The 26,414-nt window shown below is 41.7% G+C and overlaps 1 protein-coding gene across 2 annotated transcripts in view; it reads left to right on the top strand.

The window, feature by feature from the left end:
• The window catches only part of CSMD1 (CUB and Sushi multiple domains 1), a 2,022,422-nt gene that overhangs the window by 1,740,561 nt on the left and 255,447 nt on the right, over positions 1-26,414 (top strand). For both annotated transcript variants that reach the window (XM_043557450.1, XM_043557440.1), the window contains exons 27-30: positions 6,935-7,126; positions 12,273-12,411; positions 16,160-16,347; positions 18,620-18,814. In XM_043557450.1, coding sequence (XP_043413385.1) covers positions 6,935-7,126; positions 12,273-12,411; positions 16,160-16,347; positions 18,620-18,814 — 714 coding nt within the window. The remainder of the gene's footprint in view (positions 1-6,934; positions 7,127-12,272; positions 12,412-16,159; positions 16,348-18,619; positions 18,815-26,414) is intronic.

The following is a 26,414-nucleotide window of genomic DNA, read 5'->3' as shown; positions in this document are numbered from 1 at the left end:
CAAATACCTGTTCATAACCTACAGAAAAGTGTTCTGTGAAGTACTGATTTTTGCAAGGCCGAAGCATCTATTGAAATTCTTGTTCACGCACAAAATCTGTGCACCTTTGCGTAAAGCTTCATTGTTGGGCAGTGGGTGTTTTTGCTTTTAATAAATATCGAATACGAATTTGGAAAGAGAAGTAATTAAAATATGTCTTCATTTTAACAATTACAGTGAGGTTCATCCATGATCTCCTTGGCTGTTCTTCTAAACTTTCATTTTAAATTATTTTCACATTAAATAAACTGTGGCAGAAATTAACACTTGGAACTGCATATGTAATCATACATATGACCATTTGCTTGAGAAGATGGAGTTTGTTTTGAGTATATGCAACTCAGCCCAAAGGAGAAGTTTGGTTAATGTGCAATAGATTTGCTTATTTTTATTTTTATTTTTATTTTTCCTGAAGCCCAGTGAAATCTCAGCAAAGGTAGAGGACAAATAGATATTAGACTCTTTAGGAACATTCCTCAAATAGTAAACTCAAGATTGCTTATAAAATACTCCTTCAATACAGGTACCATTTTGTTGCCTAGATGGTGGCCACTTAGGATTCTGGGGATTGAATTCTCTAATTACTGTTCTATCTCATATAAATGGGTGGCTTATGGGTGGGGTGCTCCTGACGTTCTAACCAAAAGCTTCACATCCTGAAGTCTGTCCTGTACTCCAGTGCTATACCAGTCTTATTTTGGGGTAATGCGTTCACTTTCTGCTCTGCCTTCTAATCTTTATACTTATCAGAAAGTGGGAAACTAAAAATACGTCCTTCAGTGACTGTAAAATGGCATTTCTTGCCCTCTTCTCATCGGAAAAACCTATTCTCAAGCTCTGATGCTTCCTTTCCTCTTGATATCTACTGAGACCTGTATTTCCAAGGAAAATGCCCCTTCTTAACACACCCGAGGTGATAAGTAACAACAGTGGTGATGAACGGTATGATATGCCAGATGTCATTCTATGGGATGAAGATATAACTATAATGGAGGGGCTTCAGTGTCTAGCCTTACAATAAAATAGGTACTTTGACAACATATTTACTGAAAATACATGAAAGATGCTGGAGAAAATTGTTGTTAGTCTTTAAAAATGTATAACTGAGCCTATAAGAAAATAAGGAATCCTCAGAGGTCCTAGAATCATGTGAAATAGGGAGAGATTATGAAGCTCAGAAGTTGGCTTTGTCTTGACAGCATCTGGGGGTCAACAGTGATGCCAGGCTTCCATTTTGAGAGTGCAGTGGGCTGAGGAAATAGGAAGCCAGTTAAAAGATCTTTCCGATATTGGAAATATAACTGGACACCTCATATACATTTAGAACTCTTCGGGGGGGGGGTGTTTACTGTCAGTATAAGGGAGAAGAGAGAGAGAGAGAGAGAGAGGCACAGATATAGATATACATGATGTAGAACTCATAACCATAAACTGATAGCAAACTAGCTTATAGATGAATTCCTATCATCTGTATGGTTTAAAATGCATCACTTTTCTCATAAATATAAATTTATTGTAAAGAAGTAGAAGGCTCCTAGTATTCCAGGTGCATGGTAAAATCAAATGTGAATCTCCTCTGGATGAATGTAGCTTTAGAGAAAACCACAAAGAATTTCTATGGCTGAATCTTCGAAAAACAGAAGTGTGAATTCAAAACTCAGAAGCACAATAGTTTCCATGAGATATTGGAATTATTATCAGATCAAAAAGTCTGAAAAATAAAAGAGAAGAACAAAGCTGAAATTATCAAAAATCCAGATTTCAAGATATACTACAAAGCTGTACTAATCAAAACAGTATGGTCCTGGCACAAAAATAGACACATACATCAACAGAACGTGAGACAAAGCCCACAAACCCATGTGTCAAGTAATCTTCGACAAAGGAGGCAAGAATATACAATGAGGAAAAGACATCTTCAATAAATGGTGCTGTGAAAACTGAACAGCCACATGCAAAGGAATAAAACTTTCTTACATCCTACACTTTCTTACATCCTACACAAAGATAAACTCAAAGCAGTTTAGATACCTAAACGTGAGACCTGAAATCATAAAACTCCTAGGGAAAAAAAAAACAGAATAATATTAATATTCAGAATACATAACACCAGAAAAAAAAATAACCAATTAAAAATGTGCAGAGGTGCTGAGTAGATATTTTTCCAAAGAAGACATCCAGATGGCCAAGAAACACATAAAAAGATGCTTAACATCACTAATGATTGTGGAAATGCAAACACACCTGTCAAAATGGCTGGAATCAAAAAGACAAGGTGTGATAAGTGTTGGCGAGGATGTGGGGACTACAGGAACCCCTGTGCGCTGATGGTGGAACTGTAAATGGTGACCCATTGTGGGTAACAGTATGGAAGTTCCTGAAAAAATTAAAAATAGAACTATGATACCATCTAGTAATTCCACTAGTGGGTATTTACCCAAAGAAAACAAAATCACTAATTTGAAAATATATATACACCCTACGTTGCTTGCAGCATTATTTACAATATCTTAGCTATGGAAGCAACCTACGTGTCTGTTGATAGATGAATGGATAAAGAAGTGGTGCGCGCGCGCGCACACACACACACACAGAATATTACTCAGCCCTAAAAGAATGAGGTTATGTCATATGTGACAACATGGATGGATCTAGAAGGTATTTTGCAAAGTGAAATAAGTCAGAGATAAAAAGATGGATACCATCTGATTTCAGTTATATGTGGAATCTTAAAAAAAAAAAAAAAAGAACACACAAACAACAGCAAAAAACCAAAAATAGACCCGTAAATCAGAGAAGAAATTCATGATTGCCAGAGGGAGGGAGTAGGGAAGGGCAAAATGGGTGACAGGAGTGGGAGATTCAGGCTTCCAGTTATGGAATGAATAAGTCATGGGGTTAAAAGTTGCAGCATAGGGAAGATAGTCAATGGTATTGTAAGTGATATGTGGTGACACAGGGTAGCCACACTTGTGGTAACCACAGTGTAATGAACAGAGTTGTCAAGTCACCGTGTAAAAAAACAACAGAGGAGTCAAAATGTGAGTAAGTAACAATATACTATATAAATAGCCAAATATATTTGAAAACAAATGATGCATGGTAGAAAAGCACAATGATGGAAACTTTAAAAGTCAGTGTCCTGTTAAGATAATAAACTGGAGGGGCACCAAGGTGGCCCAGTCAGTTGAGTGCACTGCTCTTGGTTTCAGCTCAAGTCATAATCCCAGGGTTGTGGGATCGAGCCCTGCATCAGGCCCCACACTGGCCACGGAGTCTGCTTAAGGTCTCTCTCTCTATTTCCCTCTCTCTCTTTCTCTGCCCCTCCTGCTTGCACTCTCTCTGTCTCTCTCTCAAAACTAATTTAAAAAGAGAAAATAAGTTTGATGCAGATGAAGATATGAAAGGATGATAACTCTCAACAATTGCCCAGAAGAGAGAATGAAGTTTGCAGAGATTTTTTTATGTTTATTTATTTATGACCAGAGAGAGAGAGAGAGAGAGAGAACACATACATGAGCAGGGGAGGGACAGAGAGAGAGAGGGAGATAGAGGATCTGAAGCGGACAGAGGATCTCTGCACTGAGACCAGAGAGCGCGAAGCAGGACTCGAACTCACAACCTGCGAGATCATGACTGCGCCAAAGTCACATGCTTAACTGACTGAACCACCCAGGTGCCCTGAGAGAACAAAGTTTAAAAAGATTATAAAATGAAAGGAAGGTTAAGAGACATGGAAGATAGAGATATTTGCTTAAATTTAATTTGAGAAGTGAGAAACAGAGAGATTTGACGAGATGATGGCTTAATCCTCAGATTCAAAACCTCCAGTAAATTCCCAGCAGAGTTAGTAAAAGGAAAATCATGCATAGATGCAATATTATGAAAGTTCGGATACCAAATACAGAGTATGATCTTATTGTAGTTTCAGACTGAAAGATGATGTGGGAAAACTGGAAGCCAGAAGAACTGGAATAATTTTCTTAGCAGTAGTGAGGGGCGGGGGGAAATCCCAACTAGTTACTGACCCGGAACTATAAACTCAGTAAAAATTTCCTTTAGGAGTAAAGAAGAATTTAAAATATTTTTTAAAAACTGAAGTGTTTTTGGACAAAACAAAGATAATTTACCACCACAGGACTTGTTTCAGTCAGTTATTGCTGCATAACAAAGGACCCCCAAACTGAAACACTGTCTGCTGGAGCAAGTCTATTTGATTTTATTATTTTTTTTAATGTTTATTTATTTTTGAGAGAGAGAGACAGAGTGCGAGCGGGGGAGGGACAGAGAGAGAGGGAGACACAGAATCCGAAGCAGGCTCCAGGCTCCCAGCTGTCAGCACAGGGCCCGACGCAGGGCTTGAACTCACAAACTGTGAGATCGTGACCTGAGCTGACATTGGACGCTCAACTGAATGAGTCCCCCAGGCACCCTGGACCAAGTCTATTTCAGACTGTGGGTCTCCACCTTCGGACTGTGCGTCTCCACCTTCAGACTGTGGGTCTCCACCTTCAGACTATGGGTCTCCACCTTCAGACTGTGGGTCTCCACCTTCAGACTATGGGTCTCCACCTTCAGCGTGGGTCTCCACTTTCAGACGGTGGGTCTCCACCTTCACTCTGTTTTAAACTGTGGGGTAGCTTTGCTTCAAGGTCCAGGTCTGCAAGCCGACTGACAGTCTTGCTTCGTGTTCTTATTCTTCCAGGACTCATAGGTGTGTCTTTTCATGGTTAGGGCAGAAGGGTAAGAGGGAAACGTCCTTGAGCCGGCCTACACTTGTGCTCGCATGGTATCAGCCAGCTGCTAGCAGAATGAGTAAATTGTGGCACTGATGCAAGGAAAACCGTGTGCAATGACAGTAACCAGAGCGTCACGCCTGAATGTGGGTGACTCACAAACATGATACTGAGCAAATAGAAAGTCTCGTAAGAAGCCATAATGTGTGATTCCATTCATAGAAATTCAAAAGGGAGGCCACCCATGCAGCCACTGTCGGGATGCATCCATTTATGGTAACTATCAAGAAAAGGAACAGAATCATAACCATGAAATTCAGAATAGTGACTTCATCGGGAGTGGAGGGGCAGGGGTGGAGAGGGGAGAGTGCAGGCATCGATATGTATTGATAATATGGCTGAGTGATAACATTCTGTTTTTTAATCCGAATGGTGTAATAGTTGTTCCATTTTTTGTGTTTTTAATAGTGTTTTAGATCTTCGTGGTTCTGTATTTCAATATATAATAAAAGCCAATTAGTGAAAAATGGTGTCTGGGTGAGGCAACCTGTGCCTTCAGTCAGCTTGGAGAGACGGGTTTGCAAGGTGCCACACGTGATGTTCACGACAGATTCAATAAGCTAGATATTTTCCATTTGTTCCGATTAGTTAGCTGAAGGTCAGTGAGTTGAGGCGATCTGGGTCCCAGGGGGCAAGGCTGGGCACTGAGGCAAGCCTGACCTCTTCGTACTTTTCCTTCAACCTTCAAACCTGCACAGCCGAACCCTTCCCCCCAGAGAACACAGGGCGCGTCCTGCACTGTTTTGCGTGTCCTCGCTTTTAGTGAAATCACAGCTGTCTAGCCAGATACGTCGCGAGGTCCCAGAATTCCCAGACCGAACCAGACGGGAAACCCAAAGCACACGATCCAAGCCCGCACGTTTCTGGCAATCCGCACACATCAGGATGGGCAGCATGCTGGCTGGGTTGTGGGGCAGTCACGTTTCCCTTTCTGTCTCGCTCAGGAAGCGGGTGTTCTGTGCCCTGGCGCCCTCCACAAGAAGAGCTAACTTTCCATCACAGTCCCTTCGGCCCTGAAGAGGGAGCGAGCTCGCCGTTGTAGGTGAAAGTGAGAATGGAATCCAAAAGATTCTTTTCAGTTTTGGACCCTGATGGGCGTCTTCCTAAGTTTTAGTAAAACATCAAGTACGAAGCAGTGACAGAAACTGGAGACAGTGACAGGACTTTTCAGGCCATTACGTTTCAGTGCATTGTGGGCGTTAAAATCCTGGTCCAGAATCTGGGCGGGAAAGTAGCTCTGTTGATTGGACTCACACGGGGCTGGTGGCTGATTTGTGGGATGTGATTTTGGGTGCCTCTATTACAATACGCGCTCCATAGGACTTCAGAGGCTCCTGTTCCGGCTGTCCCCCCAAAGCTCTCTTACCAGCTTGTTTGGAGATGCTGGTCTCTACTAAACTGACTTGAAATTCCTAATATTTAGATTCTTTTTTGGACCAAGAATCATCATTTTCAGAATTTTGTTGAGATTAGGATGACCGTTTCATTTCTTGTCCGAATTGGAAGTGTTTTGAGAGCGAAATGGGATTATTAATCATTTTGCCATGAAACGGGGTTATTAATAATTGCACCAAGAAAATTACAGCTATCCACGAATGGTATCCTGGTTAAGACCGACCCGCGTCTTCTCTCGCTGGCCCCCGTTGTAACGTCAAAGGTCATTGTGAGCAGGTGTTGCCTGGAAGGCCCAGAACGTAAAGGAGTTTGTCCTGTTCTGTTTTACTCCACGTTCTTTGAGATTGTGGTGGTTTAATTAAGCATTTTCAATCGTGGTTTATATTTTCGTTTAGATATTGTTAACGAGAACAGCAGAGGAGAACGTACGTGTGCTTATTAAGGATAGCATAATGCAACTCCTTGATACGTTCCGTCACTGGCTGCGTTTTCAACACACTTTGCTTGTGTCTGTTCAAAGTGAGCATTCTCAGGATGCAGGTTATTGAACATATCCCTGGGAACAGGAACTCTTCATACATTCAGGGGCAGACGGAAGAATCCCGATGCCAGTCGAGGGCCTCGGCCCACAAGAGCTCCCTCACCCGTGCAAGCGTGGGGACCCCGTGTCCATCGTTTGACCCGGTATTGCCTTTGTTCCGCAGCGTCCATCGCGTCCACCTGCAATGACCCAGGCCTGCCTCAGAACGGCACCCGCTACGGGGATAGTAGAGAGCCGGGGGATACCGTCACCTTCCAGTGCGACGCCGGATATCAGCTCCAAGGACAAGCGAAAATCACCTGTGTGCAGCTGAACAACCGGTTCTTCTGGCAGCCAGACCCTCCCACGTGCATAGGTACGGTACAACAGAAAGCAGACATGTTCTGTTTCGGAACGCACGCACGCCACTCTAAACGTTGCTCCATAAATGCGTTCGTTCTTCAGAAACATGTCTCACGTGCCCTCTGGTTCACAGACTCCATGGAGACTTCACTGTAAACCTGGAAACTTTATTTCGTTGGGTGAAATAAAGGAAGCGGTTTACTTAATGGGCAGTAATTGACAGTTACCTAACGTGTCCTAGCCTCAACGGATCTTGTAAAAATGACTGTGACTTAAAATTCTGGGTGGCTGAAAATTCATAACCCTTCCTTTGCAATTCTCATTTTTGACATAGAAACATGCCCTTCAGCAAAACCTACTCAGTAAGAAGTATTTTCTTTTTTTAGATGGTTTTTCCATAATATCAGTATATTTGAACAGAATCCCGAAAACTAGAGATTATACTGCTTTGGTCAAAATGAAGATAAAAGGAGAACCATCTTTTTGAAATTCACTAGGATTTTGTAGGTTGACCTTACTCAAAGGATAGCAGTTGGTTTTGCAGACTTCTGTTTGAATAACTATTCACGGAACTCTATCGCAAGTACGGTTTTAGGGAAATACATATTTTTGTATAAATAGTAATTACATATAGAGTGTCCCTTCATTCGGCCAGCTGTTTGACCATAAATACCTCTTGCACCTTATTTTTGAAAGGAACCCTGCTAAACCTTATTATTTTAATGAACTGTCACCGTTGAATTTGGACTTCTTTATGATCTGCTTGAAAAATGTAAAATTTAATTAATCTGTGAAGAGAGGAAGTGATCATGAAATGATATGCACATAGTTAATAGGCCATTTTGCATAGGGTGAACTTGAGGGGATTCTGTGATTTAAAATGATTTTTATTGTCATCGGCGCAGCAGTAGAGAGATTCTCCGTGGTCCCGGGGAGCTGTGCTACTGAGCTCATAACTTATCACTAAGTACTTAGAGGAGTTTGAAGATGGATGGGATCCGATGGTTCTGCTCGTTAGCGTGTGCAGCCACGTCGGACAGCTGCCTTTGTTTACCTGATGCTTTGTGCCGCGTCTACCTTTCATAACTCGGTGGGCGCCATGCTGCATTTCATTCCAAGCCGCCTCATCTGGAGATTTGCAAGATTTCTGCGTGCTTCTTTTTAAGATAGAGTGATTGCCTATAAATGCAACGAGCATTTTAAACCATCACCCTGTTTTTAAATTGGGAACGACTCCCCCCAGTTTGCATGATTTTAGTCTCATGGGGGAGCCGTGCATCTATCCATTGAACACTTCGAGATTATTTCTCAGTTGGCATTAATGTAGACATTGGGAAAGTGTGACCATCTTCCCAACTAATCGATCGCCTTTCGTTAGTTTGTATCTTAGTGACATAGTTTTGAGCAATGACTAGATAAGCCAGTTCTCAGCAGAGAAAACAGGCAGTGTTTCTTCTGCATTGAGCATCAGCACCAAGGACGGGCTAAACTCACCTGCAGGTAAATGAATATCAATTATCTTGGCAGCCAGGCCTATGCATATAGGTATTATGTAACGGGAAAATAGAAAATGTGTATATGTGTATTTGGGGATAAGTGAATCTTACCTTTTCATTACATTTTAAATACATATACATACATACATATATATACGTATATGTACATTTTTTTTCTTTCCCAGAAACGAGGCTTATGTCCTCTGTAAGAAACTTGTCAACTGGGGCATCAGCTGATCATGTCTTAGCACGCACATAAATTCTGTTCTTCTGATTTAAAACAGTTTTTCTTTTATCTTCAAGCCTTTTTTTTCCCCCTTATTAAAAAATAATGCATGTTTAGTTAAGGGGGGAAAGAGGACAAAAAGCTGTCATCTTTCTACTTGGAGGCAAATACTATTAACACAAACATACGTAAGTAAGCTTCCTAATTATTTTATGTTTATCGAATCTATTTCCAAAATGTTTTTAAGTGACAGCATCCTGTTGTGTCAATTGCACTTTGACTTACCAGCACAAAGCAAAATGAGGATCTTTTTGTGCCGTGATGTGCTTTCTGCGTGTTCTTCATGACTGCACGGCATCTGAGTGGACCCGCCCACACGGACTGCTCCCCTCCCCTCTGACTGTGCACTCAGAATCGCTTCAGTCTTCCCCCTACCACAAAGATTGCCAGAATGAACCCTCTTGTTGCAACACACACCCCTGATTATTTAAATGACGTATTTCTACACACGTATGTGTTTCTTAAGCTTTTAAAACGTTTTTCAAAACTCAGAAGGGTTGCACCAATTTACATTACCAACAGAGCCATGAGTGAGTGTTTATTTTCCTTAAAGGAGGCCAAAAAAAAAAAAAAACAAAACCCAAAACCCTGTTCTTATTTCTTTTTTTATTGTTATTTTTAATGTTTATTTATTTTTGAAGGAGAAAGAGAGCATGAGCCAGAGGAGGGGCAGAGAGAGGGAGACACAGAATCCGAAGCAGGCTCCAGGCTCTGAGCTGTCAGCACAGAGCCCGACGCGGGGCTCGGACCCATGAACCATGAGATCATGACCTGAGTCAAAGTCAGCGCTGGACCCAGCGCTGGGTGGCCCGCTAATTTCTTTTTCCCCTTTTATTATTATTAGTGTTTCCCCTCGTATCTTCGTTTCTTTCTCTCTCTTTTCTGAAATCCCTTAGCCTCTCACCTGCTGGCATGTTGCTCTTATTTCCACCACCTCGTCTGATGCTGCTGATTTTTGCTGTGGACTGGTTGGATAGCTCCCTTTTTTCACTTATCAAAGGACTCCAACGAATGAGGCACTACCTTTGGGATTTTTTTAGCCGATTCCCGAGGACTCCTCTGCAGACCAGAGGACACTCACCGCTTTCTCGTTCTGCACGAGGATCCCTCAAAGTCCCCATGATCTCTCTTGCCTCGTACAGGCTGCAGTACCTTTTCTGCAACTCCAAGTTGTAAATGGCTCTCAAGAGCAAGAATTTGCCCTAAGTTTGCAGAAATTCATTCTGTGTCATCCTCTTGCCCTGACCCCCAGGGCAGCTCTTTCGAGCCCAGCTATGCCATTTAATGGTGTGAACGCTGCGTTGTATCAAAGCAGAAACACGCATGTGTCTCATTCAAGTGTGCTGCTTCACACCGTGAAGGATGGAGGTGCTGTTGGTACCTTAAGGAGGGGACCCTAAGGATTGGGGAAGGAGGCACTGGGGGTTGATACAGATTTGTGGGTTTTGTGTCTACGTCCATTCCCTCTGGAGTATTTCCCCAAGTGTCTGGGTCACGTTCTGTACGCAGTGCTAATCCTGTCCAAAATATTTTGCAAGCTTTCAAATTACAACCTAATGAAACTAAACCGAAGAACGCCTGACCCAAAGAGAGAACAAACACAGCCAGGCAGCGCTACTTAATTCCCCTGGATGCTCTTGGATAACCTCACTGAAAAAGGCCTCCTTGGATCTCTCAGGATAAGACAGCAATGCCTCTTGGTTTCTCTTAAATCAGTACCTTGTGTCACCCCCACATTCTTCCTGCTGGCAACACCCTGGTAGCCAGTGTCCTGAATCTGTCATTCTGCATCTTGCAAACCCTGCATGCGGTGGAATCTTCTAGACCCGGAGGTACCTGCTCCCTCCATCTCAGCGCCACCTGCCTCCACCCGCGCCTTGCCTGGCTTTCCTCTGTCAACGTGCACTTGATTCTGGGAGAGCCGAGTAGACAGTGGTCCCAGCAGAGTTTATTACAGTCACACTCGATGCTGGGGGGACATGTGGGTTTAGCCATTTTTGTGAAAATTATATTACTCTTGAATGTATATCTGAATTTATTATAATACTAGTGATACTACTTAGAGTTTGCCTTTAGTGAGACTGAAATCATAACAGAAAGTAATGGGATGTGTTACATTTCTTCTTATGGAAAATTAAAGTTTTCAGGAATGTTAAGTGAGTATTCAAAGACACAATCGTCACAAAAATTAGAAAGCACGTACACTGGCATTATTCACAATAAAAGTCATCTGTATGTATGTCTCTGTATAAAAGATTGCCAGTTAGGGTGTTTCTTTTTCTACTTACCATTTTTTTTTCTCTTAAATGGATATATGGCCAGTGATGTGAAATAAGATATATAGTTTAGGGAGAACATTATAATTTAATTGGGCTGATTTTTTTAAGACAACTTGGTGAGCAATCACTGTATTTGCTGTGAAGAACCATAAATCTTGTATATTCACCCGTGCATCTAAAATGTATACCTGTGAATTTTGCAGTGTTTTAACACCTTTAAACATGATGGAAGATTTGACAGAAATCCTATGTATGAAACCATCCTAAACACTTTGAAGTTCAAGAACGAAAATTGGCTTGCCTATTAACACCACTGAACTTCATAATTATTATCTTCCTAACATAAATGTAAACACAGGTAGTGAAAAAATGATAGGTAAAAACCAAGTAGATTGATGAGTATCATCTAAAGCACTGTTCTCTGATACTAACATGCTGAGCATTGTGATTACATTCTATTTTCCAGATTGATGTTCTGGCTCAGTCTGTTACGTGTTCCATATTCCCAGATGTCACTTAAACTTTGTGTTAGTTTTGTCATTTTGAATCGTATCCCAAACCTTACGTATATCAGAGGACTCTGGGGAAAACCTGGCATAACGTGTATTCATTCACTCCACAAATATTCCCTGAATACCTGATCACAACTGTGCCAGGTGTTAGTGAGACACAGGTGAACAGGAAGCATGCCTTCTAGAAGAAGTCAGCAATGACTTTGTGAACCCTACGACAGGACAGGAGAATCAGCAGGACCATAACGTGACATTCGTGGCCATTTCCTTCCCTTTCCAAGTGTTTCTGTAACGTGTATTGTGTGCATTGTAGGAGTGTGGGGGAGTAAAGTCATCTGTTTAACTGGGTAGAGCTTAAAATCATAGCAACTGAACTTTATTTGTCAACAGTTACAAATCCTCCGTAAAAGCAGGGTGGGACATTGTATGAAATTCATGAACAAGTCCATGAAAAACATACAGACCTCCTGGGCCTTAAATTTTCATCCAGATAATTGTCTACTAACCTGACACATGCTGAGTGCCCTTGATGAATTCTGTGATGTCCTACTTCACCTTGACCAGCATTGTCCCTCTTCCGTGGCAGCTGCGTGTGGAGGGAACCTGACGGGCCCAGCGGGTGTCATTCTGTCACCTAACTACCCGCAGCCATATCCTCCCGGGAAAGAATGTGACTGGAGAATAAAAGTGAATCCAGACTTCGTCATCGCCTTGATATTCAAAAGGTACTGTCTTTTGCTGAATCCCCCTTGAGTAGACTTTTCAAGTGTCACACCGAAAAACTACCTCACATATCCCGTCATAAAGTACCTGGTTTTACCTTGAGTGACGCCGTAGATGTTATTCGAATAGTTACTACATGGGGCTGCATAATGACCTAAATGAAATACACGTGTATGTACTTTTGCTTTCGAGAAGTCTGCTTGTATTAGAACATGGCAGGAATTACTTTTAAATACTATCCCGCATGCAATATGTTCCACATGAGAAGGCTGAATTTACAGAATATTCAAGAAGAGTAATAAAAAAGTGGTACAGGTACACTTAGTATGATTTCTCATCAGGGCACTACAGAGACAATAGGAGTATTTCTCTAAATGCGTGATAACGAAATCGTTTCCGCAATACGTCTTGTCTGACGTTCCCACAGGTAGCCCTGTTATACCATCACTGAAATATCATGACTTCATAGAACTTTGAAAATAGAAATTCCTCTAAATGCGGTTGATGTAAAGTCTGAATTAATAGACATTACTCTTTAAAAAATGATTGCTGACTTATCCCTGCTAAACCAGATGACGGAGTTTCAAACATTGTGATTATTTTATAAATGTAAATTCTATAGGACTATCCTATTTATTCATATCTGGTGTATGATAGTTGCATTTTTTCCAAATCCCACGATCTTCGCCTTTGTATTTTGATTATTGATTGAACTAAATGAAGGGACTTTTTAAAAGGCACCTGGTTCTAGAGGCCATCTTCTTGATCTCTTAGCTCTCCAGGGTGAAGTGGTCTAAGTATATTTATCTGTCAGTTGAACACGTTTCCTCTTCTGATGTTTACGTCACCAACCCAGGCCTGGCCATGATTATCTTTCACTTTCTCCTCCTGATGGGATCTGAATCAGTATAATTTTAAATGTCCCTGATTCCAAATGTTAAGTCATCCTGATAAGCCATCATGTCTTCAATTTACTCAAGCTGCTATAAATTTACCCAGTGATGAACCCTTATTATGCCACTCACTCAGCCCTTGTGCGAAACCACCGAACATTTGCAGCTGTATTTTTGGGTATCTCTGTAGGTTTTGTGAATGCTAACTTCTACCAACGCCTTAAAACCTGGAGATGCCTCTGACACCGTGAGATTAGAAGTAAATGAACAATTGAAAGCCTTTTAGAGAACACGGGGCCTTAGAAGTAGGAGTTTCCTACCCTCCAGTGTGTCCTAGTGACTAATTATCAAGGTTCCCTCAGGGCGATCCATTTGATAGTATAGACAGGCGGCAGCTTTATAGAGGTTTTTGTTTTTCCTATTTATTTTACCCACCTCTCTGGAAGAGAGGTGAAGTAGAAAACCTCCAAGTTTTCTTCCAACTTCTAGATTCTTAAGTCATTAGCTGACCCAGTGTCACGGAAAAATCACACATGTGTGACTTCTCCCAAGACGCGGACAACCAGACAAGCTGCAGGTGCTCAGGTGGGAGTGACCCTCAAGCCTTATGACTGGGTCTACTCAGTAGATGGGAGCAGGGAGCCAGAAGTGCTGGGTGGGGACAGGATTTCACCTCCCCAAGCAAAGAGACACTGGCATTGACACGCGCTGCCCAGACGCACGGTTTATAGGGAGTCAGTAAAGTCAGGTGTGCTTCTAAGGGGCTGGGGAGCAGATGGCACGACTAACAGGAAGGACCAAGCACTGTGTGACCTGGAACGTTCACTCCAAGGCCTTTCCTGGGTCTTGGGGTCTTTGGGAAGGGTGACTCATCACAGGTCCCTGTAGACCGGGGAGCCGAAGATACACATTGAGACTCAGATTACATTTGGTTCAAAAGCTGGGCCACACTTTGGCCTATTTATTGGGTCTCATGGATCGTGCAGAATTAAAAATGGATTTTACAGGGGCGCCTGGGTGGCTCGGTCCATTAGGCGTCTGACTTAGGCTCAGGTCATGATCTCACTGTTCGTGAGTTCGAGCCTCCCCGCTGTCGGTGCAGAGCCCGCTTCGGATCCTCTGTCCCCCCTCTCTCTCCGCCCCTTCCCCCTCTCTAAAAAATAAAAATAAATTTAAAAAGGACATAAAAAATGGATTTTACAAGTAGAATCATGATGAATTACAAATGTCACTCCAGACTTTAGTGCATGGATTATGGTATATCCAAAAAGAGAGCACGCGAGAGAGGTCAGACTATATTTCCTTTCTGTGACTCAGTGTATCTCCAGTGCTCAAATATAATCTGTAACAGTAATAAGCTCTAACGGTTAATGGGGACACAGCATCCCCAGCTTCTAATAGCATTCTTATAAAGTGTCCCAAATAAAATCCTTCCTCCAATCAGATTCTTCTGTTTGATACAATTCCTGCTGACACCTTTCGGTTTGGTCATGCCTGATCTTTCACTCCTTCATTTGTGATTTTTAAGGAATTTGTCAAATAAGCAGACTAAGGAATCTTTTAAAGCGCCCTTAAAAACTATGTCCAGGGACTTCCCGCAGGGCCCAGTGTAGCCTTGGCATAAACTGGGATGGCACGATTCAGGACGAGGTGCGGTGTTAATGTTGGGTCCTCCGTGGTGCCCACTCTCGGTGGCTTCCTTCAGAACACCTGGGGCAATTTCTTGAGAGACCTTTTGTTCCTGTTTCATCGCCTGGATCTCCAGATAAACTAGAGCCACTTAAACAACGTCCACGTTAGTGATGATAAAGCTTCCTGACTCACCATCCCTATTATCCAAATACGCTGCCAACTGAAGGGAGACAGAGTGGACGCTGCTCAGAATGAGTCCTTGCTGAAGGCTCAGAGATGAGGAAGAGGTGGAAGGCCAGTCAGAAGGCATTACTTGAAACCTTTGTCTAATTTGTCGGTTAATTCTGATCTCCTCGAGATCTTATCGTCTGTTCCAGCTTTAGTGTTTCACCTGAGAGCGTGCACGTTTTTGAAGCGCCCAGACCGTCATCCACCTTCTCATCAAAAATGGCAGAGACACGGAAAGCCACATCCCACCTGAGAACTTTGGGGATTACCAGGGTATTTAATACTAGAGGAGAGAGACACAGAGAGAGAAGTGGGGAGAGCAGGGTGGGGCGGGGGGTGTGGGGCAGGAAGAGAAGATTGGGAAAAGTCAATGATGTAGGAACATGAAACGGAGTGGGCGCCTACCACTCCTCGTGCCATCCCAGGGATGACTGACGTCAGCCGACTGACCCAACCAAGTAGAGGCAATTGCATTTTTAAAAGTAAAAACAGAGAATTAAAAAAAAAAAATTAAGGATAGCGATATCGAGGATACCTATTTTTCAAACTAATAATATTCATGTAAAAATCAAATATCGGTGGGAATTCCCTTTCGAACCCCTTTCTTTCAAACCATATTTCTTTAGCAATTTCCTGGGTGTAGGGAAGAGATATTCTGTCCACGTTATTAGGAATCATTGTCTTACAGATATCTTCAGACTCCTCCCATTTTGTAAAAGATGAAACATTTATACGATCTGAAGGGAAACCAGAGTATAAACTCCTACCATTTTGAATATAGCAGTCACTATGTCTCATGCTAACAGTATTGATCATTCATATTAGTTACACACATTGCTACTGTCACATTTAAATTATTTTTACATTTAACTTCTGGGTTGTTTGGGTTTTTAAAATTCGTTGCATGAAGGTAAGTGAACTCACTGTGTGCTTGTAGTCTGGAGGAAATACGAGACACGTGTTCGGTGCCGAACCTGATGAATGCTCTTTCCTTTAGTTTCAACATGGAGCCCAGTTATGATTTCCTACATATCTATGAAGGAGAAGATTCCAACAGACCTCTCCTTGGAAGTTTCCAGGGTTCTCAAGCCCCAGAAAGAATAGAGAGTAGTGGAAATAGTCTTTTTCTGGCTTTTCGGAGTGATGCTTCCGTGGGCTTGTCGGGGTTTGCGATTGAATTTAAAGGTACTGTGATCAGCTTAATTTGTGTGTCAAATAATTTGTATCAAGGTTTATTCATTGTAAGCATTTATCTCTGAGCTCTTTTGTGACTGTTTCATACATAAAATGCTCGCATAACATAATGTTCGATATTTACAGTGGGGAAGAAAATCCAGAGACACATTTCTACCTTTGCTGAAAGGAAAAAAGAAAAATGAATAATTTCTTTTTTCCCCCAATTCATAGTCATGTAAAAATAAATTATGATGTGTGTATTGAAGGATTTGATGACATTTAAGAGTTGGGGCAGCTCAGTTGGTTAAGCGTCCGACTTCGGCTCAGGTCATGATCTCACGGTCCGTGAGTTCGAGCCCCGCGTCAGGCTCTGTGCTGACAGCTCAGAGCCTGGAGCCTGCTTCCGATTCTGTGTCTCCCTGTCTCTCTGCCCCTCCCCTGCTCATTGTCATAGTCTCTCTCTCTCTCTCTCTCTCTCTCTCTCTCTCTCTCTCAAAAATTAAGAAACACTAAAAAAAAATAATTGTTATTATTTTAACGTGTGTTTTAATATCCTCTCATTTGTTTCTTCAGAATGACTAAGGTTAAGTACATCAGAATAGTAGTTTTATCTCCTTGCTTTTCAACGTGTGATTTTGTGGCCCTCACCTGTCTCCACCACCCATGGGCACTGGTTCATGAGGAGCCCCAGCCAAGGCAAGCTTCCTTGTTTGCCCACCAGATGGGTGTCTCCCACTTCGTTTGGGACCCCCCTCATCACCTGTTGCCAGAGAAAATAGAGACAAACTCAAACACAAAACACCCTAAATTAAGCATTTTTCTATAGCGTCCATGAAAATAATCACATTCTTTTCAAATCCATGTCTCATGGAAACCAAGAACATACAAGATATATGACAAAGAATTAGAGAAAAGGACTTAATGAAATATCAATTCAGACTAGTGAGCGCTTTAAAAAAATAATGAAAATATGTATACTGATTTAAACTTGAGTTACTTATCAGTGATTAGAATTGTCAAATAAAACACAGGACACATTTCATGTCTGTTAATGCTTCAATGGACTTATGTTTCTTTATATGATTTTAGGTAGAAAATTAATCTATTTCCTTCTAAACACCAAAATCTACAAACTTACTGATTCTTATTAAAATGCCTAAGAGAAAAATATTATATAACTCAGCAGTCAGAAGAGTTCTTGTGCTTTGGGGATGGGATCTGTTAATGTTTATGAATAATGAAAAACAGCACATTTAGGCATTTACCATATCATCAGACAGTTTCTGGAGTAACGAGAACTCACAGATGTGCACTTCACCATGACAGTGCCCATTCTAGAATGAGCTGCAAAGCACCACCCCTCCTCTAAACATAAGGATGGACATTTGTCACTGCCTGCCTGTGCACTTTGTGCTCTCCAGGGCCTCCTCGGCTGGACGAGGGACTAAAGGAGGAAGGAGGTACATTCCTAAGGGTAGGAAGAGAGACGTGCATCTTTTGTGTGGGTTCTTTCAAGACCAGGGCAGCTGTCGAACTGGGGGCCACAGCTCTTCATGTTTTCAAAGCTCTCCAGGAGAGGCTGTGAAAAACAGAAGTAGCAGAAGACAAGGAAAGGCGCTTAGCCATTGGTCCCGACCCCGCCGCCAGGCGCTGTGCCCCCAAGTGCAGGGAGGGAGCCCTGTGGGAGGCCCGGAACTTCTCCTGTCCTCCCTGCCGGTGTCCTCTTCCCGGTATCAAGTGCTGAGCACTGGCACACACCGAGCCCGACCCCTGGAGTGGCCGGATTCTCTCATGGCCTCTAGGGCGTGTGGTTTCACATCAGCATGATTTAAGTGCAGAGGTAGGAAATGACCTCAACTTTTCCAGCCTCACTTTCTTTGCTTCAGTACTAGGTTCCATAGCAAAAAGAAAAAACAAAAAACCAAAAAACTTGTAAAAAGTAATGTTGTGTTTTTTACCTAAATGAAAGTGATTCAATAACGATTCTGTAGTAAAATGTGGTTTTAAGAAAAGAAGTGTAATTGTATTAAGTTGGAGTTTTTCCTATTTCCGTGTTATTGAATTGTTAACTTGGTAGTTATCACATTAATAATGACATGTGATTAATATTAACTTGATACTTAGCTACTAACTTGGTTATTTGTCCATCTATAAATACTTTTTGAGCTTTTCTCATATACCAGGCACTGTTGTAGGCAGTAGATAAAATGAGCAAGCAAACAGAGAAACAGACAGAAGCTTAAGATCCCTGCCCTTACGGAGGTGACCTTTGCTTCTACAGAGAAGCCCCGGGAAGCCTGTTTCGACCCTGGAAATATAATGAACGGGACACGCGTTGGCACGGACTTCAAGCTTGGCTCAACCGTGACCTACCAGTGTGACTCTGGCTACAAGATTGTGGACCCCTCCTCCATCACGTGTGTGATCGGAGCGGACGGAAAACCTGCCTGGAGTCAGGCCTTGCCTTCCTGCAACGGTACGCGTGGGCCCTGTGCTGTCCTTCATAACACTTTTACTTTAGAATGCACGGTCTCATTTGACTTTTACTTTAGAATGCAACGTCTCAGGGGTGCCTGGGGGGCTCAGGTCATGCTCTCACGGCTCATGAGTTCAAGCCCCGCATCAGGCTCTGTGCTAACAGCTCGGAGCCTGGAGCCTGCTTCCGATTCTGTGTCTCCCTCTCTCTCTGCCCCTCCCCTGCTCATGCTCTGTCTCTCTCTGTCTCAAAAATAAATAAATGTTTAAAAAAATTAGAATACAACATCTCATTTTACTTTTAATTTAGAATGCAATGTCTCATTTTAGAAATGCTGTCACGCTTCGGTGCTGTAGTCCCCTAACCAGTGGTTAGGGTTAGATTCCCTTACAGAGCCAATGCGGACTAAGTATTTCACATGCCTTGATCATTTGATGTATGGCCATTGTCACAGGCTTCGGGGAGGGGTGACATTTTTCTCTCAGATAGTCTGGCATTTTTAACTTCTTTGTTTTTTAATATTCTAGGCCTGATGTGCATTAAGAGGTACTAAGTAACAGTCTCCAGATGCACTCTTCTGCTTCTGTCTCTGCCTCTGTATTTCAATGTCTCCATGTCTGTGTGTGTGTGTGTGTGTGTGTGTGTGTGTGTGTATACACATGTATATATGTGTATATATTCATGTGTCATTCTCCCCCCAAATATCACTAGTTGTAATTCTTTTTTTTTTTTTAATTTTTTTCAACGTTTTTATTTATTTTTGGGACAGAGAGAGACAGAGCATGAACGGGGGAGGGGCAGAGAGAGAGGGAGACACAGAATCGGAAACAGGCTCCAGGCTCCGAGCCATCAGCCCAGAGCCCGACGCGGGGCTCGAACTCCCGGACCGCGAGATCGTGACCTGGCTGAAGTCGGACGCTTAACCGACTGCGCCACCCAGGCGCCCCAGTTGTAATTCTTTATATGGGTATTCACTTACTAAATCCACATATTAAACGGTAAGATCAACCTTCAAGAGCAGACAGAACTAGGGCACCTGAGCAGCTCAGTTGAGTGTCTGACTCTTGATTCCGGCTCGGGTCGTGATTTCACAGGGCTGTGGGAGTGAGCCCTGGGTCAGGATTCGTGCTGTCAGTGGATCCTGCTTGAGATTCTCTCTCTCCTTCTGTCCCTCCCCAGCTCGTGGCACTCTCTCCCTCTCTCTCTCCTTCTCTTTCTCTCTGAAAAAAAGAAGAGACAGAACTGACCTACAGTGACAGCAGTCTGGTGGCAGTTACCCCGGACAGTGCAGTGACAGAGAGACAGATGTAGATTTCCGGGTCTCTGGCCGTGTCCGTATGTTAATCTAGTCAGTGATTTCATAGGACTGTCCGTAGACCAAAGTGTTCCAGCTTTGGGCATATGACTCGTAACCTCTACCCTGAGATGATGCACATTAAAAAGAAGATGGTAAAGCCCATGGTGTTTGCAGGAAAAAAAAATGATTTCCAAGTTATTTTAGGATGAACTCAGGTACCAGTTTAGTTAGATATAATGAACTTACCAAAAGCTTTCTTTTTCTCCCCCACTCAGGACAGCTCACGTTACTGGTCCCTCCAGACCAAATTGGTCAAATTTAAAAATTAAACAAAAGAAACAAACCAACGTAACGCCCTTGGTCGCACTGTGACATCCGTGCCCCTAAGTCTGTGTGTGAACCCAAGAACTTGTCGATTTAAGAAGCCACCTTGCCAGGACTCAGCACTGGGTTCTGGCACAGTAAGGACTTCACACAAGTTTCTAGAGGAAATGAATAAGTTAGTGAAAAGCTAAAAATAAATTTTCATGGAAAATTATGCAGCCTGTTAAATCTTCCCAATCTGGCATGTTTTAATAACCAAAATGAAAACAGATTCATCGATGCTTCTCAGATTCCAGGTCTGAAAGAGTGAACGATGCTGAGAGAGGGAAGCAAATACACCATGGCACCCCCATGCATAGTGCGCGTTTCCATGTGTTTCATTAACGTCTGAACTTAACCAGTAAGGTTTGGGTCCTCAGCGTTGTAATCTCTTCTGTGGAGGGTGAGGAAGCTGGCCAGCCTCATAACTCATGTTAACTGCAAAGTGCGTGTGGGACCCTGTGGGATTTCCTTGTTGCAAATCTGCGTTCCCCCAACGCCATGGGGCCCGGGATAGGGGTGGCCGTGTGCCTGCCTGCCTTATTTCGGTCTTGAGGAAAAGCCAGAGAGGAGTCCAGTTCCAGATCCACTCTTAACCTCATGTGCGAGGTGGGAAGGTGGTTCAGTGCCTGTGGGCCTCTGTGTCTTCTCGTCAGGGACAACGGTGATATTTGCCTGATACCCTCTGTGGACCTATCATAATAATCATATGAAACGATAGCTGTAAAAGATGTAAAAATCAGGGCGCCTGGGCGACTCAGTCAGTTGAGCATCCGACTCAGCGCAGGTCATGATTTTGAGTGTGGTTCATGGGTTCGAGCCCCACATCGGGCTCTGTGCTGACAGCTCAGAGCCTGGAACCTGCTTCAGATTCTGTGTCTCCCTCTCTTTCTCCCTCTCCCCCACTCATGTTCTGTCTCTCTCTCTCTCAAAAAGAAATAACCATTAACAAGATAGATACGTAAAAATCCACGTATATTTATGTTACATTTTGTAGAGACTTAATATGTCACATTTTAATTATATTTAAAATGGACATGCCCTTTATAAAATATAAATAATGCCATATACGTAAAATAAAATGCCCAGTAACCTCATAGATTTGGAAGGGCCTGAGAAACATCATTCATCTCAAATTCTTAAAAAGCAATCTAAAACTTCTATTTCAGTGTTTATTGTTATTTTTTACTTTTGAGATTTTGGAAGCCACTTGTTATATATGTAAATTACTCTTTATGTACAGACACATATACACACCTATAAGTGTAAAGGGAAATTAACCTATAAACATAATAAAAAGTATTATTTATATTAATAATATATAAACATATATAATATATATTGAAATATATATATTTATACACCAATAATATATAACATTAATATAATAAATATAATGTTGATGGATAACTAATATACATAAGTAATATATATTTTTATTATGTTTTTAGGTTTATTTCCCTCTATACTTATAGGGTGTATACGTGTATATATATTTCAGTATATACTAAATATAGATATTGAAATAAATACATTACATTAAATAAAATATATATTAAATGTAGATTAGATATATGTGTGTGATGTCCATGATTCATGTACATGTATATGTAAAAATAATATGCATATATAGAAAGCAAATTTATGAGGGAAGTGTGTAAACTTTAGCACCAGGCAGTGTATTTAAGTCGTGGCCATGAAGGCCAGCTTGTGAGTCAGTGCCTCCCCTGGCTCCATTCAATGAAAAATGCTGAAAAGCCACATAGTTAAGTTACCGTGTGAGCTGCTTTGGGCAGGTGCGACAACATGGCAGTTTTGGGGTCCTTCCCGCTAAATTTCCTAAAAACTAACATGAGGGGTGTCTGGGAGGTGACACAGTGGAACCCAGGCAGTGCTCTCACGGGAGCCTAGGGTCCTAGATCGCCGTCCCAGAAGTGGGTCCAGGGCTGCCTGCAGGCTGCTTACCTAGGTCTTGAGGACCCCACTTTCCAGGGGAGAGGTTCTGAGGGTGGGGATCAGAGCAGGGCCCAGGGGTTATCCAACTAGAGGCGGCCAAATTCTGGCTGCACCACCTAGGGCTCAGGACGTAAGAATGCCTACCTCACCAGTGTTGGAAAGATTAAATGGGATATGCCTATGGCTGTCTCAGACAAAGTAGGGGCTCAATAAATAGAAAATCTGGATTCTGTATGTAGATCTTAATCTACATGTAAATGGAATACATGATCCTTTTAATAAACCAGAGGGCAATGATGGCGGACTCTTGGTCTGACATCCAGTCACGTCGTGACTGTTGAACAGGAAACCCCAATAAGTGCAATGCCCTTACACACACCGCAGTTCCCAGCAGACATCCCGCGTAGATAATGTGTGAACAGAAACACCTCCCGGGATATAACTTTCTACAGAGGTTCTAATATTTTTTCTTGTATTCCACTAAATGATCTGTACATCCCAGGTGTGGTAATATCCCTCTTCAGACATCTCCATAGAGGATATATATATATGGGGACCAGAGAAAAATAAGAAAGAACGTGAGTTTTAGACTTTGTTAAATAATAATGCAGGAGGAATTAAATTTGTATTAAACTCAAATACAATTTGAACCTGTGGGGGAATGATAGCCACAAAATAAACATAAATAAAAGAAGTCACATTTGGATAATAGATACAGAATCAAATTTTAAATTAGAGACTATTTCTTCTTCTGTGTTTGAAGACCCATAAAGCCAAGAGCAATTTCTGTTTACCTGTCATCAAAGTGCACAACACATAAATTTTTATTTATGCTATTTATTTACATTTAAGTAGAACTCAAAATACCAAATCATTAAAGTAGAAATTACCTCCCCCCATAGTTTATTTTGGATCTGTCATGGGGAATAACACATTTTGTGCATGAATCACTACGTGTGGATCATTTAGATGACCAGCTAAACCAGGGATTTCTGCTATATTGTAAACATTTCAAGCCTGAATGGCTCAGTCTATTAAGTGTCCAACTTCGGCTCAGATCATGATCTCACGGTTCATGGGTTCAAGCCCTGCATCAGTCTCTGTGCTGACAGCTCAGAGCCTGGAGCCTGCTTCATATTATGTGTCTCCCTCTTTCTCTGTTTCTCCCCCACTCATTCTCTCTCTCTCTCTCTCTCAAAAATAAATAAAACATTAAAAAAAACATTTGAATATTCCATATATTATGGAATGCAGGCTGCACGTTCTGGACTAGTTTATTTTAAATGTAGAATATGATTTTTTTTTTCTTGGTGATTCATCTGTTGTCTGCAGTTTTTCTTCACTGAAATTTACTGTAAATTGAACTGAAATTGAAACAACCCAGAGCCCGTTTCACGGGTCAGGATGTTAGCTGTGTTGTTTCAGTTTACATTCAATTCGATTGAATTTTGTTGCCTTTACATATGAGACGTACATTCCAGTTAACCAGATGGATGAGTGAGTTCTTGTTACCATCTGTACTTATGGTGTTACTGCTCTTTATTCATTTAGAAAATTATCTGTTTCATTCATTAATTACCAAAGAACAAGAACATCTTTATTTTTCTTTTATCACATTAACGTAAAATAATGCCCATTACGGAAAAGACCATACCTATCTGCGTCTGAGGTCAGCGCAGTAACACGGACAGAATAATCATTAAGAATGAAATGAAAATCATATACATATTTTTGTCAATTTCACAAATGTTTGCTTGTGTGCAAAATAGTTCTGGTGCCTATCTAGAACGTGTAAGCACAACCCAATGCATCAAGGAAGCAGTGGACGTAAAATGCCAGGTCAGTTTCCTTTCATTTCATCTTTTTTTTTTTTTTAATGTCTTGTGTTATCACAAAATAATTCTCTTTCATCCTGTCCTTGAACAAAATAAATGTTTGTAGGTATACTTCCACAAATACATCACACAGTGTCCTTGATAAGATTTCTGTCTGTCAGATCATTTGAGCATCCAGATGTTACCCCAGTGGTGATTTGCTTCCACTTTTTATTTATACCTGTGGCTTAAAATTTGAACTGGATGGATTTTCTAGGTTTAAAAGAAAGGATATTTGCACAGTTACCTGCTTGAGTTTTATATGGCTGAGCAAAAAATAGATTTCTATGCTTCGTGGTGCTTACTTTTTAAAATTTGAACTGTAAACTTTTAAGGAAAAAAGTAGTTCTGAAATACCCTGGTTGCATTTATATGGATGAGGTGAAAAAAAAATTAAGCGATGTATCTAAATTAGTAGAATAAGTCACCCAGCATTTCATGTAGAACCTTCAGCTTGGGAGTTTAACTTCTATCAACAAGTTAAAGTAGAATTTTTCTTTTTAGAATTGTAAAATGTTAGTGTAAGTGTCGTGGGATGATAAAATTATTCTGAATCAAGACACCAGCGGGAAGACCACACTCAGTGTAGTTAAAGAAAATCTCTACCTGTTGATCATAAGTAGATCAACACTGTCAGATGTGTAAGCTGTTTTCCCTTGAAACTTAGAATAAGACTTCAGTTTTCCAAGCTGTTGTGATGTATGGCTTCGGACTCTCACAAATCACGAATGAGGTACTTTGACATTAATGTCAACATAGTCCAAGGAGCTTTGTTAGTTGCGAACAATGCCTATCAGTTAGGACTTGATAGTGTGTTAATTAACATTGAAAGGATTAAATATATTGCCTTTGATTTGTCTTTTGGTGCTTGGAAACTGTCTTATCAAGAATAAATAAGTTGTACAAATCTACTTTCTCAAACAGTAAAAATGATTCTGACTTGAGGTCCATGGGGTGTATCTGAGACCAGGAGCAGCGTGGTCAGGCTGCAGGCAGCGGGGTCCGGGAGGCTGATAGTTCAGTGCCTGTCCCGGGTCACACTCTGCAGACTGGGACGTCTTCTGAAGTCACATTTGACGGATTGAAGGATAGGGCGTTTAATTAAAAAACTGGGAGTCACGAGACTAGGATTCAATTGAATGTCTGTTTGAACACGCTTCCAGAGTATTTTCGGTGTTGTCCCAGTGTTTTCAGTGTTTCCTTAGCAAAAGTAATGCCCAAGTGAATAAAATAATGAGAAGGAAAGTAAAGACACGCACACGCGCGTGCGTGCACACACACGCACACACGCACACACAGAGCTCTGCACGTAACACTTGTTACTGTATCTGCCCTGGCTTTCTCGTTATGAATCAATTCAGTTTTCAATCAAACTTACAGGAAGAGACCCCGGCTTATTAGTAATTCTACATGCTACTCTTGAACTGAGTCTTTGAGATGAAAAGTTCAACAATGAAAAGCTAAAAGCAAACATTATTTTTTCTAAGCCCTGTAGTAATGTAAAAACAGTAGAAAACTGAAATAATTTTTGTAGCTCTTCAGTTAATATGACTGATGCCAACCAGAAAATTCTCGTGAGACTCAAAGTAACTCAGGAATCTGTTCATTTCAGGCTTGTTGTTAGTTTCTTACTAACATTTTCATGATCATTTTAGCACGTCTGGGAGAGGTTTTGGGATTTCCTGAGACCATCATAGGTTTTTCTCCTAAGTTGTCTTTATTCAAACTTGGTAAATCTCCGCTTTTCTTTTCCTTCACTTCCCACAGCGAAGTTAAGTAGTTTTTCCATTGGCCACTTTGTTAAATTTCTTTTCTAAATTTTTTTAATGTTTATTTTTGAGGGAAAGAGTGTGAGCAACAGAGAGAGACAGAGTGAGTGGCGGGGGGGGTGGGGAAGGGGCCTAGAGAGAGGGAGACACAGAATCTGAAACAGGCTCCAGGCTCTGAGCTGTCAGCACAGAGCCTGATGTGGGCCTCGAACTGACGACCCGTGAGATCATGACCTGAGCCGAAGTTGGACGCTCAACCCACTAAGCCACCCAGGCACCCCCCCCCCACTTTGTTAAACTGTTGAACAAACCAGGTGAGGTGCTCATCTCCTCAGTGTTTT

This window comes from Prionailurus bengalensis, chromosome B1 (assembly GCF_016509475.1).
Source record: "Prionailurus bengalensis isolate Pbe53 chromosome B1, Fcat_Pben_1.1_paternal_pri, whole genome shotgun sequence".
Classification (NCBI taxonomy): domain Eukaryota; kingdom Metazoa; phylum Chordata; class Mammalia; order Carnivora; family Felidae; genus Prionailurus; species Prionailurus bengalensis.
The sequence above is the reverse complement of the archived record's forward strand: the minus strand, read 5'-3'. Positions and strand labels throughout refer to the sequence as shown.